Source organism: Lissotriton helveticus, chromosome 9, assembly GCF_964261635.1.
Source record: "Lissotriton helveticus chromosome 9, aLisHel1.1, whole genome shotgun sequence".
NCBI lineage: Eukaryota > Metazoa > Chordata > Amphibia > Caudata > Salamandridae > Lissotriton > Lissotriton helveticus.
This window is the reverse complement of record NC_136070.1, coordinates 73371699-73386765: the sequence shown is the minus strand read 5'-3', so window position 1 is coordinate 73386765 and position 15067 is coordinate 73371699. Positions and strand designations below refer to the sequence as shown.

General features: G+C 47.4%; 1 protein-coding gene across 1 annotated transcript in view; it reads right to left on the bottom strand.

The window, feature by feature from the left end:
• The window catches only part of PAPLN (papilin, proteoglycan like sulfated glycoprotein), a 419313-nt gene that overhangs the window by 19189 nt on the left and 385057 nt on the right, over positions 1 to 15067 (bottom strand). Inside the window, exon 25 of the mRNA XM_078659503.1 lies at positions 13965 to 14092. Coding sequence (XP_078515629.1) covers positions 13965 to 14092 — 128 coding nt within the window. The remainder of the gene's footprint in view (positions 1 to 13964; positions 14093 to 15067) is intronic.

Below are 15067 nucleotides of genomic sequence, written 5' to 3'. Positions count from 1 at the left end.
TGTTTGGTATGATCTGGCACACAGATATGCTGTAAAGAATGCGATTTGCATTGTGTGTTTAGTGTGATCTGGCCCTTAGATTATAAACAATGCACTTTTGCATCAGGTGTTTAGTATGATCTGGCACACAGACATGCTGTAAAGAATACACTTTTGCATCAGGTGTTTAGTATGATCTGGCACACAGATTGGTTGTAAAGAGTGCACTTTTGCATCAGATTTTCAGTATGATCTGGAACATAGAGAGACTGCAAAGAATGCACTTTTGCATCAGGTGTTTAGTATGATCTGGCACAGAGATAGACTGTAAACAATACACTTTTGCATTGTGTGTTTAGTGTGATCTGACACATAGATAGGCTGTAAAGAATACACTTTTGCATTAGGTGTTTAGTATGATCTGGCACACAGATAGGCTGTAAAGAGTGCACTTTTGCATCAGGTTTTCAGTATGATCTGGCACAGAGGCAGGCTATAAACAATACACTTTTGCATTGTGTGTTTAGTGTGATCTGGCCCTTAGGTTATAAACAATGCACTTTTGCATCAGGTGTTTAGTATGATCTGGCACACAGATATGCTGTAAAGAATGCACTTTGCATGGGGGGACGTGGCTACGAGTCGATCATGGCGGACGTGTAGCGATTGAGCTCTGTCGATAGCCCAACAAACCAGCTGAATATCCTGCTTCACTGCGGCCTCATCCACCTAACTCGAGCCCCCTAAAACCGCCGTAGGCGTGTGAGATCTGGAGCAGGCAACAACGAACTCTGCAACGCCAGCTGAGACCGTGTGGACCTGCCGAGGCTACTGCGGCCTACGCCCCTGGGTGGAGCCGCTGCCTAAATTTTGAACGCGGCCCGGACAGCCTGTGGCCGACAGGCAGTGCAGCGGAAATCATCGAGGTGTGCGTCGCTGCTGGAGCCCGACGCAGCACCCGGAGTGCAGCGCCCCCTTATCCTGCCCTCCCACGATGAGCCTTGGGCGTACAGAGACACGCGCTTCACCTGTCCCGACCCCAGGCGACGGCTGCGGGTGTCCGGGCTGGGCGTCGGAGGCGCCGCCGACCGGGCGACCACATCTGCCCGCGGACCCTGGGAGCCTGCCAATACCGCGGAAGACAAGCCTGGCCCTTAGGCGGACGCCAGAGGAGCCGCGAGGCGCCCCGAAGGTGAGCTGCGGCCGCCCTGAAGGATCTCCTTAGACTCGCCTCTGGGCAGCGGAGTGAGGCGCCATACTGATCCCACCACACCGACCGGGCAGAGCAGTGAAGTTGAGGAGACATCGAGGCAGGTACACCCCGTCACTGCCCATAGTGCACAACACAGCAGTTGCACGCCTGCCACACCAGTGTCAGCAAGACGGCTGCGCACCATACGACACATCCTGCGAAGGGAGGCACACGACTGCTGGACACGCGCGGAGATACCACACAGAGAGCTGACGGCGAGATAGCGCGAGGGAGTGGAGGCCCCTGTCTGGACCCGACACTGCCCTGGGGAGTGCAGTGGACGTCTGATGCCCATATCACCGAGGGCTCTGCAGTGACTGTTGTGGGGGGTCCGACTTACGCTATTCTGCGCCAGCATGGGTCCTACGACACTGGTAGGATCCTCCGGCCTCAATTACGATTGCACTCTTTACAGCCCTACTCTACCAGAGGAGCTGATACAGGCACCACCCAAGCAGAGTGGGGGGAGAGCCACGGACACACGGTGCCCGCCAGAACACAAGCGGAGCTGCTGTGGCCACTACGCCGCCATCCTGCAGACGAACATCATGGGAAGGAACAGAGTCAAGGCCCAAGAACAAGGCGCACACGCGGACATGCAGTCTACTGGATCGGAAGATCCGCTTGCCTCCTCCAATGCGGATGTCATACCACCGATGGGAAAGGGCACCCAAGATGCCAAACTAGACCTCATACTGACTGAAATAAGGGCCACGAGAGAAGCGCTAGAACTGCGGATGGACAATATGGCCACTGGCCTGTCCCTGCTGCGGGCAGACCACAACAAACTGGCTGAGAAGGTCTCGGAACAGAAACTTGCACTGGACGACCTGATACCACAGCAAACGGACCACTCTACGAAGATAGAAGGCATGGAAAAACAGATTAAATTGCTGTGGGACAAGATGGATGACGCGGAAGGGCGGGCCCGCCGCAACAACGTCAGAATTTTGGGAATTCCGGAGCGCAGTGAGGGGAGAAATCCCACGCAGTTCGTGGAAGACTGGCTCAAGACGGTTGTTGGCCCACAAGACCTGACCCCGATGTATAGTGTGGAACGTGGGCACAGAATGCCTGCGAAACCGCCGAAGCCAGGGGCGCCACCACGCCCATTGATAGCACGTCTCCTGCACTTTAAGGACCGTGACTCGGTACTACGTGTGGCGAGAGAGAAAGCACCGCTGAGGTACGAAGATAAGACTATATCTGTGTATCCAGACTTTACCCCGGCGGTGCAACGTACCAGGTCCACATTCTTGGGGGTGAAACGTAAACTGAGGTACAGGAATTTGAAATATGCCCTGCTATTACCTGCTCGCCTCAAAATACTGTACGAGAATAAATCGCACTTCTTTGACACTCCTGAAGAAGCAGAGGAATGGATGGAGGTGACACTGACACCGCCGACCACTCAGGATCCGTTTGCAGATAACAGGAGAGACGGACCCTCACGCCAGATGAACCATCATCATTCTCGATCCAACACGGGTGAAGGGCTCCCGGCACGTTCAACAGCAAGTGGAAAGTCGTCTTGGGGCCGCTCTGGGAAACGAGCGACCGTGGTCCAACTAACGGAAGCAGCACTGGCCGCACACGATGCAGGGAGCGCAACTGGCTTGATCAGCGCTTCTGGCGCACACACGGAGGTGTCCGGCTCGGCAGACAGCTTGCAGCTTTTTCCCAAAATCACAGCACAAATGGCAGAAGACCTCTGATTGCGCCATGGCCAACTTCGGGTGGTAACGTATATACTTAACACACAGACAAGTGAAGGGGTGGATGGAAGCGGGGACACACCAGTTAAGGGCTCGCTATAACACCATCGATAGGCGCAAGACAGGTGTACGTAGACTGCACCCCCCACCGTATAGACATGTTCTGGTTTGACACTTGCCCATGTTGGGCGACTTGGTTTGGACCTCAGGTCTTTTTGCTTGGGGACCTTCATGTTAGGGAGTTACAAGTTCGCATGGCACTCGACTTCTCAGATAAGGTACGCTTGGCCTATTCGCCCACAGATCTGATAGACACACGCACTTCGGACAGTCATGGGGTCCCTTAATACCTACAAACTATGCACCTGGAATGTGCGGGGAATGGGGTCTATTCACAAGAGACACAGAATACTGGCACAGCTCAACCGGAGAGGCGTCATGATGGCTTGCCTCCAGGAGACCCATTTGCACACTGCGGAGAGCACAAAACTACTGAAGAAATGGAAGGGTCGATTGTTCGCTACCTCTTACTCTGTTTTCTCGAGGGGAGCAGCCATTTGGCTTAGGAACTCAGTCCCCTTCAAAGTAGTAGAACAGAAGATAGACAAGGAAGGTAGATTTGTATTTGTGCGTGGTCTGCTAGATGACTCCCCTGATGTGCTTGGTAGTGTGTATGCACCGAACTCAGGTCAGTCAGATTTTTTTAGCCAGCATAAGTGGGGTATTGGCTGATTGGGCGGAATACGAGTGGATCATAGGCGGGGACTTTAACGCGGTTTTGGATACCCTACTTGACAGATCACATCCGCCCTTACACGCCACCGAGAGTAGGAAACAGGCAGATGCGCTGGCGCGGTGGGCAGGGGGCTGGGATCTGGTGGACGCATGGCGCTGCAAACACTCATTCAGCAGGGAATACACTTTTTACTCCCCTCCCCACAAATTACACACCAGAATAGACCGTTTTTTTGCTCCAAGCCCTTGTTAGGGGCAGTACTCACAGCAGAACATATGGGTAAGACACTCTCCGACCACAACCCAGTGGAAATAACACTTCAATGGGGCAGGGTCCCGACACCGATACCAACATGGCGTTTAAATGCGGACCTGCTGGATGATACTGTCTTTAAGACAACGCTGGCAGACGCCATTGTCACTTACTTTACCGTAAACACAGACACTGCTAGTTCCAGGTAAGTGGAATGGGACGCCTTTAAGGTGTTAATTAGAGGGGAAGCCATGGCCGTTCGAGTAGGCATGAGACGTGAGGTGACCGACAGCCTTAGAGAGGTAGAGGGTCGACTAGCGATATTAGAAAGTGAGGCTGCGGGTACAAACCTGCCCTTCACACCATTACAGGAGGGACACATACGTCACGCTGAATTACTAGAGGAGCTACGACTGCTAGACTACAGGGAATACACCAACAGGCAACATACACAGGCTGACAGATCAGGACCCCTGCTAGCCCGCATTATCCGTGATGCCCCGCCACACTCGCCCATATTAGAAGTAATGGACCAGAGGGGAGTAGTAACCTCGACGCAGGTAGATGTTAACACTGCTTTTAAGGACTACTATGCCACGTTATATGGCCCGCACCAACAACTATCACACGCGGCCTATGAGGGATTCATGAGGGGCCTAGACCTGCCCCAACTTGTGGACAGACAACGGGACGACCTGAAACGCCCTATTACGGTTGCGGAAATCCACCAGGCCATTTATGCTCTCCCGAGGAACAAAACCCCCGGGACAGACTGCCTCCCAGCGGAGTTCTACGTGGCTTATGTCGACCTGCTTGCCCCGCGGCTGCAGGTTATCTACCAAGAGGCGCTCCGAACTCAATTACTACCGCAGTCGTCCCTGCAGGCTCTGATAGTTTCTCTCTTGAAACCAGGCAGAGACGGAATGCAACTGGCTAATTACAGGCCTTTATCTCTCCTAAACACTGATTCTAAAATCCTGAGCAAAATACTAGCGACGAGACTGGCCCAATACATCCCACAATTGATTCACTCCGACCAATGTGGGTTCGTACCCGGCAGAAGCACGGCTATGAACCTGAGGAGATTGGCCCAGCTAATGCTGCACGACCGGGCAGAGGGAGGAACGGAGGGCTGTGTCTCCTTAGATCTAAAACAGGCTTTTGACTCCCTCAGATGGGACTTTATGTTTGCGACGTTAGCAAAATTTAGGGTACCGCCCGAATACATTGCCTGGGTTAGACTACTGTACACCCGCCCAACGGCGCGGGTACGTACGAACAGGTACATATCGGAGACCTTGAACATTGCAAGAGGCACCAGACAGGGCTGCCCACTATCTCCGCTCTTATTTATTTTAGCACTCGAGCCGCTGCTCTGTAAGCTCCGAATGCTAGCGCCCCACAGGGGTATAATGAGAGACGGGGCAGTCCATGTGGTCTTTGCATACGCAGATGATATCATCCTATACCTGCGGGATCTGGGAGGTGACTTAGACCCCATACCTAAGATATTTGAGGAATTCCGCAAGTTATCGGGCCTCTGCATTAGTGAACCTACCTAAGTCATATGGATACTGTTTTACCGCCGCTGGTACGTTCGCCCCACTGCCCTTTGCACCGCATAATTGTCAAATGGCGGAAATGACCTTCCGTTACCTAGGGATACAGATATATAGAGGAGCGGGGGACATGACAGACGGCAATCTGGGTAGGTCATTGATAGCACTGAAGTCACAAGTACAATTCTGGTCAACACTACCACTATCTGTAGCGGGCAGGGTGGCTATCTCCAAGATGGTTGTACTTCCCCGCTTACTTTACAACTTCACTAGCCTACCATTTCTAATCCCGGCTACATTGTTCCAGGCACTGGACACGACCCTAACGGAACTCATATGGGGTTCGGGACAGAGGCGTATAAGCCTTGCCAAGCTCCAGCTCACCTCGGAGGCTGGTGGTATGGGAGTACCGGACTTCCGGGCGTATAACTTTGCCTGCCAACTACAATGGCTTGCCTACTAGCTAGCGGGTCGGAACCTGCATGAAATTGGCATATCAGCAGAGGACTTGTCTAGGGGGAAACTCCATACACTGCTATTACCTCGTTCGGAGATCCCGACGGCGGCATCCCCGCTACTCCGACTTGCAATAAACTATTGGAGGAAGGCGGTGAAGTACACGACACCGACGACCTCATACGCCCCTATGATCCCTCTATTAGGTATCCCCCTGGGGACAGGACTGCTATCAAACCAAACACTCAATGCGTGGCACGACGCAGGAGTAACACGAACTGGGGACCTATTTGCAGATGGCCACGTGATGTCCTTCGAGGACTTCCGTGCCACGCATCATGCTTCAGGAGGATCATTTCTCATGCACGCAGGTGTGAGATGCTACATAATAGGGACGTGGGCGCAAAATGGGGTCGAACCACCTACGAACCCACTGTTAACGATGCAATATCTTATGGGAATGGGTAGCCATCTCACTAAATGGATCACAACTGGTATTAGGGCAGGAAAAGCGACGTCACTACAACCTCTCAGAGAGAAATGGGAGGGTGACATTGGGAGGCCTCTAAGGGACAAGGAGTGGGAACGTATCCTGAAATTCCCCAAAAAAGTGGCTAGGAACCCGAAGTTCAAGTTCATACAACTGATGGTTCTACACAGGGCGTATCTTACACCTCACCGCATACACGCCATGTTTCCTAACACGACTGACACTTGCCCCCGATGCGGAACAGATGACGCATGACTGCTGCATATGCTATGGGAGTGCCCAAAGTTAGGATACTACTGGAACACAATACATGAGGCGCTGTCTGACGCGGTCACCTCCAGGCCGACAAATACCATAGACTATGCCATATTAGGGCTAGGGCCGAGGGAGCGCAAGAGAAGTGTGGCTGCTCACTTCACTGATATGGCCTTATTGTTGCAAAACGCGCAATAACAATGCAGTGGAAGTCGGCCAGACCACCTGACCCGGATGCATGGAGGACGGAGGTGATGCGATGGGGTAAGGCAGAGGGTGAGGCACTCCAACATGAAGAACGCAAGGGACTCAGGAAAACCCCGATTTCCCTAGACTGGTATACTACTCTGGGGTCATTCGAGACGGGAGGGACCAGTGGGTCTGACCAGTCATCGACTGCCGGCTGAGCTGAGACATAATTGCCAGAGATACCCCAGGTAGACCAGGAAGATTACATTTCTAAGGTGCAGCAACTGAACAGCGTATTTAGTTATTGTTTGTACGGCCCCTATAAGACTGAAGTAGCAGCTAACACGGGTATTGAATGTAATGGGTGTAGCCTCGTACCAAGAACTAGGATCATAATAGCTTATGAGTGCTGGGGGCAGAAGGTGGGATGTTTTTCTGGGTGTTCTTTACATGAATATAAAATTGAAAATGTTTACTGATTTACCAAGACACTGTGTATATGTGTGCATGCCACGATACGATACGCATGAATGTAAAGTATGCTTATACATGTACTTTCAATACTGTCAATAAACAGATTTAAAAAAAAAAAGAATGCACTTTGCATTGTGTGATCTGGCCCTTAGGTTATAAACAATGCACTTTTGCATCTGGTGTTTAGTATGATCTGGCACACAGATAAGCTGTAAAGAGAGCCCTTTTGCATCATGTTTTAGTATGATCTGGCACATAGAGAGACTGCAAAGAATGCACTTTTACATCAGGTGTTTAGTATGATCTGGCGCAGAGATACACTGTAAACAATACACTTTTGCATTGTGTGTTTAGTGTGATCTGACCCGTAGGCTGTAAAGAATGCACTTTTGCGTCAGTTGTTTAGTATGATCTGGCACAGAGGCAGGCTGTAAACAATACACTTTTGCATTGTGTGTTTAGTGTGATCTGGCCCTTAGGTTATAAACAATGCACATTTGCATCAGGTGTTCAGTATGATCTGGCACACAGATATGCAGTAAAGATTACTCTTTTGCATTGTCTGTTTAGTGTGATCTGGCCCTTGGGTTGTAAAGAATGCACTTTGCATTAGGTATTAAATGTTCCCAAGCACACAGTGTGACTGTACAGAGGAATAATACCCCCTACTAGCTTTAGTAAGAGCAGCAATGCTCCCTATCAGTATTAATATGCTTAGTGTGGGCAAACACTGCTACAGACTAAGGGACTTCTTTATGGGCCCTTGCGTCACTTTTGCACCGCAGGTGCGTCACTTTTTGTGACGCACCAGCGGCACAAAAAATGCTTTATGTTGCACCATATTTACAAAGTGACGCATCCAGGTAGATGTGTCACTTTGTTAACCCATGTGCCACATTATACCTATGTCAGGGATAATGCATGTTTGGGGGGGGGGCGTTCCGACACAAGAAAGGGTCATGGAAGTGACACAGTGAAATCTATAAGATTTCACTGCAGCACTTCTAGGATGCAAATGCGTCACTATCTTAAGCCAGGCTCATGGCAGGCATAAGATTGACGCAGGAACATTTAACATGGGACTTGCCCATGTGTAATGGCCCATTGCTGGAGTTGCGTCACTTATGTGACACATTATAGCAATGCATCATTTTTGCACCTACAGAAACGTCAGAAATACTGACGCATCTGAAACTCCTTGTGACATGATGCGACATACTGTAAATATGACGCATCATTGGTGTTGCAAGGAGGGTGCAATGAAAAGTGGTGCACCGCTGATTCCTCACAGCGATGTGTCACTTTTCATAAATGAGCAACTTAATATCGCCAAACAGACAGAAACAAGTGGTCTCAGAGATTGGTTTGGACGCAAAGAAGGTGGGAGACTTAGCAGTGGGCTGCCTTGACATGGGACCACCATGGTATGGCACATGTACTGCATATTACAATGCACCATATGCACTCATTATTTAACATTTGGTTGCAGAAACCCTATTACACATCCCTAAAACGGGACAAACATGCTAAATGTTTGATTTTTTATATTAAGGTGTTTTTTAGGTCAAGCCTGGGCAGAGCATGTTCTGCTCTGCGAGGCATGCTGTATTCAGGTAGGGACTTGAAGCTCTGTCCACTCTACGCCCATTTTTTTACTGGCTTGTGTCATTGTCCATTATAAACTGTAGCTGTTCATTGGTCAATAGGCTTAGTAGTCCCTCCTTAGTACAGCCTTGTCTCATTTTGCAACTGCCTATGGTGACACCCCCTGTTATGTGTTTTGTTGCTCGGTAGGCTTTAATCTCGGAGCACTATTTTCTCAAATAGTTTCGTCCTGCTCTTTTGTTGCAGGCAGGACACTCTATATCCTCACAATTTTTTTATTTTTATAGCACAAACGCATTTATAATGCAATAGATCTCGCATTTATCTGTTTTAAAAACAACACATTAGTAAACGGCATTGTCATTTACAATGGCAATAGCTCAAACTCGTGTAAAAGCGAGACCTATTGCATTGCAAATACTTGTTTCTATAGGGCCCACATTACCACATATTACCATTCGGCTACTCTCCAGTATAACAGCACCTAGTCTATTATCCTTTGATGCTGGGAGAGGATGTGTGTTGCCAGACAACGTGGAGGGCAAGATCTGGCATGTAGTGGCATAAGGGTATTTCAGTCTTAATTTGCAGACCCTTTTGATGGGGGATAGGTCCTGGTATTCTTCATAGACCCTTGCCAAGGTTGGTGAGGCAATTGTGACTCCAGTGAATTTCAAAGTTCACTTCCATGTATCTTGATCCAGATTTCTGGGATGGATTATATTGGAACTAGTTTCTTCAACGTACGCGGGCTCCATTTCTCAAAAATATTTATTCACCAGGCAGAAGGCTGTAAATTTGGTTCTCTGTCCTACTGGGAGTCAATAGAATGGTTTCAGAGTAAGAGAGTTGCATTGTTTCTTCTTCAGATTAAGGCGGAGTATGTTATCTTGATTCTGAATCCTCTGCACATTCTACATTTCTCTTTTGACGAGCACTTTTGGAATACTATATGTGGGTATAGTACCAGGACCCCCATGGTTTGCATTTGGCATTATATTTAGAAGTGGGAGTACTTTCCTAATGAACATTGTGGGAAATTACAGCCTGATTCATGAAACGAAAATCGGCTCGCAAAGGGCCAGATTCTGAGAATCTGGCCCTTTGCGAGTGCAATTATTGCATTTGGGATTCATCATCCCAAATGCAATATTCGCTATTACAGAATTCGCTATTGTGCGAGGAATAGCATTTAAGGAATCTCTATTAGAGATTCCTTAAATGCAATTCATCAACCAATTTTAAATTGCTATTTCGCTATATTTGGCTGCTATTTACCACGAAGTCTGACTTCGTGGTAAATAGCGAAAAAATAGATTAAAGCACTTTAGTGCATTTTTTTCTTTTGCATGTTGCACACACACATGTCCTTTGGACATGTGTGTGCGCAACTCCAATGTATATTACATTTCAGGGGTGCTACAGGGTGTCCTTTGGACACCCCTGGCACCCTTGAAATCGCTATCTTATTTGCGAGTAGCAAATTGCTATTCGCAAATAAGGAATACACCCCATTCATTCCTATGGGCCTTTTGGCCCATAGGAATGAATGGGGAGTTATTCCTTATTTGCGATTAGCAATTTGCTACTCGCAAATAAGGAATGTGTAGGAATCGCTATTTATTTAGCAATTCCTACATGAATACCGTTTTGCGAGTCCTTAATAGCGATTCGCTATGAATCGCTATTAGGGGCTCGCAAAACGGCCCGTTGATGAATCAGGCTGTTAGTGTTCTATTTTTGGTGCAAAAGAGAGATGTACAACAAATAGGGCTCAAATATTTTTGGGACTGAGACCATGCCAAATTCTTGTGGAGAGCTAACTCTAATACTGGTACGCTTTTGGCCAGAACTGGGTGTGTTTAAGACACTTAGTGATGTTTCTGTATCTTGCTTGCCCTTCCTCCAGCCAGCAATGGATTTTTGAATCCTCAGATCATTTGTAAAGAGTTACATGTTGGGAGATTAACTGTGCCAAATGACACACAAATACATTCAACCAGGTAGGAGACAGTATAAAGCGTGGTGGTACTCAAGTTCCCCATCTCACATATGACATGGTGGTGACAATACTGATTTATTGACTGCAATCACAAAGGAAAGATCAGGTGCAGTTTAGCACCAGGTGTTAGGATTCTGCCATCCTGTCATTAGATGTCACTCAAGCGGGTCTGTTACGATCCTGCCTTTATTTCAGTATAGGTCAATAAACACATCAAGACTTGCCATACTTCGTTTTGCTTCACCTTTTAGTCCAGGGTTCTGTTCTAGTTCCCAGGTGCATTATGGTCCTTGTACTTCCCTCTGTCCTCAGGTTCTTTCTAGATCTGTCCTGGTGGTGGTTTCCTGTTCACTATCTTGGTTCTTGGATCCGACTGTTATTCTGACCCCTTTATTTTAACATTTTGGACCCTTCTCTATATTTGTTCCAGTCCATCCTCTGTTCCAGGTTTCCCTAATCCCTGTCTTGGGTCTCCTGGTTCCCTGGGACTTCCCTTCTCGAGGTCCTAGTCCAGCCTGCCCTTCATTGGCGATTCCCTGATTCCTAGCAAAAGATTAAGTCCTTATACCTGGCTTTCTCTCTGTACCTGTGCTGCACCCCTGAGCCTCCAGCTATTTCAGCTCTGTTTAAGCTGAGTGCAGTTGTCTTGCAAATGACTTCCGTTGAGGTTCCTTGTGCTCTGTTGTGTTCCTGCTGCTAATATTATAGGTTTGTTCTTTGATTCCATTTCTTTTATTTCCCTGTACACATTTTCCTGTTTTGGGCTAGTTTGTAGTATCTGTTTCTGTCCCTTGTTTCCCTGCATCTCTGTCCCTGTGTTAGGCAACTGAAAACAAACTCCTGTCTGCACTCTTTTTGATCTGTCCAGTTATAATCAGACATCTTGCCTTGTGTTATGTGTTCCTGTTTGCCTGCAGGTTTCTCTTTGCCTTGTTTGGCTGTAGATATGTCCTAGCTCTGTTTTCAGTATTGCAGCTCTGTGTGTTTCAGTCCGGACCCTGACCCTTATTCCAGCCCAGTTTTCCCCTGACTCAGTTTCTGCTTTGGCGTTACTTGTTCTGTTCCCTGTTGTTGTGTCTTATGGTTATGTAGTAATTCTGGTTGTCTTAGCTTCCAAGGGTGCCAGTTAGACTCCAAGGCCTGTCCCTTTGGCACAGAGAACCACTCTGTACTCCTTCTCCATAGGAGCTGCTGTGTGTCACCCAGAACTCTGAGGTTAATCTGCTCCTTTGTTTCATAAATATCTTTTCACCTCACAGAGAGATCATTTCTGAGGAGCAGACACACTACCATTTATGATATTTTGTGAATGTATGATGTTACAACGAATTCCGTTGCAACGCATGCCTTTACCACGCATGCGTTACAACGGAATTCGTTTACCACGCATAACCTTTACCTCGACTACTTGCGTAGTGACGTCATACGTCGTTAAGAGGAAACTGATTTTTTTTCCCCGATTTCTCTTAAACAACGCTGATTATGTGCAGATCCCGACGGGACTTCTGGTGAGTTTTTTTATTTGGGGGGGAGACCCCCCCAAGCCCCCCCCTTTTTTTACTTTTTACCTTTACCACATATGCCTTTACTACAAAACCTCGTAGTAAAGGTATGCGTGGTAAAGGCTTTAGTGGTAACCACGCATGCGTTGTACTGCGTGCGTGGTTAAAGATTTCGTGGAAACGGCTTCGTTGTAAAGGCCGTTTCCCATATTTTGTCTATCATTTCCCGGCTTACCCTGCCTGTTGTTTGTTCTTGTGCTTTCCCTGCAGACTTCCAGTTCCCTATGCACTGCCTGTGCCAGCCTGCTTCAGTCTGCTTCGGTCCTGCTCCCCTTACAGCCTTTAGGTACTCTCTTGCTTGAATTCCCTTCAGAGACCACACAAAAACGCAGTATCCAGTCTTGTCCCAGTCTCACCCAGATAGTCTGCTGATGGATTCCCTGCTAGAACCCTGACACCAGGTCTGATATTTGCCACTAAGGCTTCCCCCATTCATCTGAATCAGATGTTCCAGAGGTTGAGTAAGACTAGGCCTGGGTGGTGAACTTAGCTCCGTTCGCAGAGTTTGCAGAGTTTTCTGCACTCCGCACTCTACGGAACTCGCAGAGTGCAGAAAACTCCACTTCACAATATGCAACGGAGTTTTCTCCGCGCTCGGGATCGCGAACGGTAACTTTGCGATCATAAACGGTAAATTTGTGATCGGTAAGCTCGCGAGCGCCAGCTGCCGCTCAGGTAGAATTTCTACCCGAGCAGGAATACCAGCACAAACTGCAGTTAGCACTGCACTCTGTAACTCGCTGAACTTTGCTGAGTTTTTTTGTAACTTTGCTGAGGTCCGCGTAGCAAAACTCCGCAAACTACGCCTAGGTCTGAGTAAGACCAGTGATAAAAACTTGCTCTTCCAGGAGGGCCACCCTAGATTTCCTTCTTTTTATGCTGAACCTTCTTTTTGTTAACCATGGGACTCTTTTCAAAACAGTAGGCTACCCTCTTACATCCGTTTGGGGAAGCCGCTATTTAATGTATCACTCAGAAGCACCAAGTGGCACGTACACACTTTAGTAGTGTTTCATACAGAACATAACAATAACTCAAAACTTGCTGAGAAAAGGTTTCTGTGGTTAAAGGCGCTATCTTCAGAGGGCGGTCCCTCATTTGCATGGAAACCTGACCCCATGCAAATGAGGGAATCTCTTTGCCTCTGTACTCACACTGAATTATATACACGGATGCAGATGTCAACAGGTCCAAAGGAGGTGAGCTTTAGCAAACCATTAGCTGATAAATGCTAATACATATTCTAGGCAGAATTAAAAACAGAAAAAGAGGACTACCATAGATTAATGGAAGGCCTTCTCCCATTGGGCAACTCTATAAGTTGAATCTGATAGTGTGGACTTGCCTTTCCATTGTTTTGTGGACATAGCTGATTAGTCAACTTGTAAGAGGTGGACAATGAGAGAGGAAAAGACAGAAAAAAGCATGTAAAACCTACCATGAACTTTTAGCTGGACCTGCCGGAAGTCTCCTTCATCCCCATTTGAGGAGCCGCATGTGTAGTAGCCGGAATCCTCCGCATTGACGCGGCTGATCAGGAGGGAGCCGTCTGCTTGCTGCCTGTGTCTGGACACATAGATTAAGATTTGATGAGAACCAGGAACTCCAGGAGGTGAAGTGAAACCCCCACCCAGATCCACACCTACAGCTCTTACTTAGGCAAACTGGCTTTGCATCTCATTAAAATCATGACACTTTATTTAACACACCACCAGTATTCCTAAACGATACAAGAGTCACCTCCCACCCTACTAGGAAACAATGGTGATCTAAGTCGAGTTTGTTAATCTGATTTTAACTAAAATAGGATAACATCTACTTCTAAATACTGTACTGTTATACCTTCTCATGGTGATCATTTCATACACAAAATGCTGGACTGTACAAAAAAAGTGTCATTTACTACACAACCAGGGGAAAGAAATCATTATAACAAAAACATAAAAAATAGACCCACAACCTGCTCCTTAAAGACACTAGTGCATACATCATCAATACTTCAGTGAGGCTGGGGACAGAAACATGAGCTAGGGATAGTGTAAAACTGTATGTAATATTATATTTTTAGCTATTTGACACTTTGCAAACAAAGCGTCTAGCAGCAGCTGGGCACTTAAAGAATTCATGGTATTGTAGAATGAACTTCTCAAATAGCAGGTGCAATTCTCCTAGGGCTTGGTCAACACTGTATTAGGAGGATGAAAGGTTTTTTGGCGGAATGGAACATACCCAGAATGAGTGAGGTGTCCCAGTGATGAAAAATATAATTTTTTAATGGCTTGTAACCAATGTCACATTTTCAGATTTTATTTACTTTGTCTTAACAAATAATCTTCAAAGAAATACAAGTGAAAGATGTAGTGTCACACAAATATAGGTTTAATTAACTAAGAAACCTGTCCCATAAATTGTAAACCGAAAAAAAAGGCTTACAATGTATTTTATATATTTACAAGTGGTAGGATGAGCGTCCGCCATTGTTTGCGTAATGCAATATATACAATGTTAAGCATTTTCAAAGGAGGTTGAGAAAATGTTTAC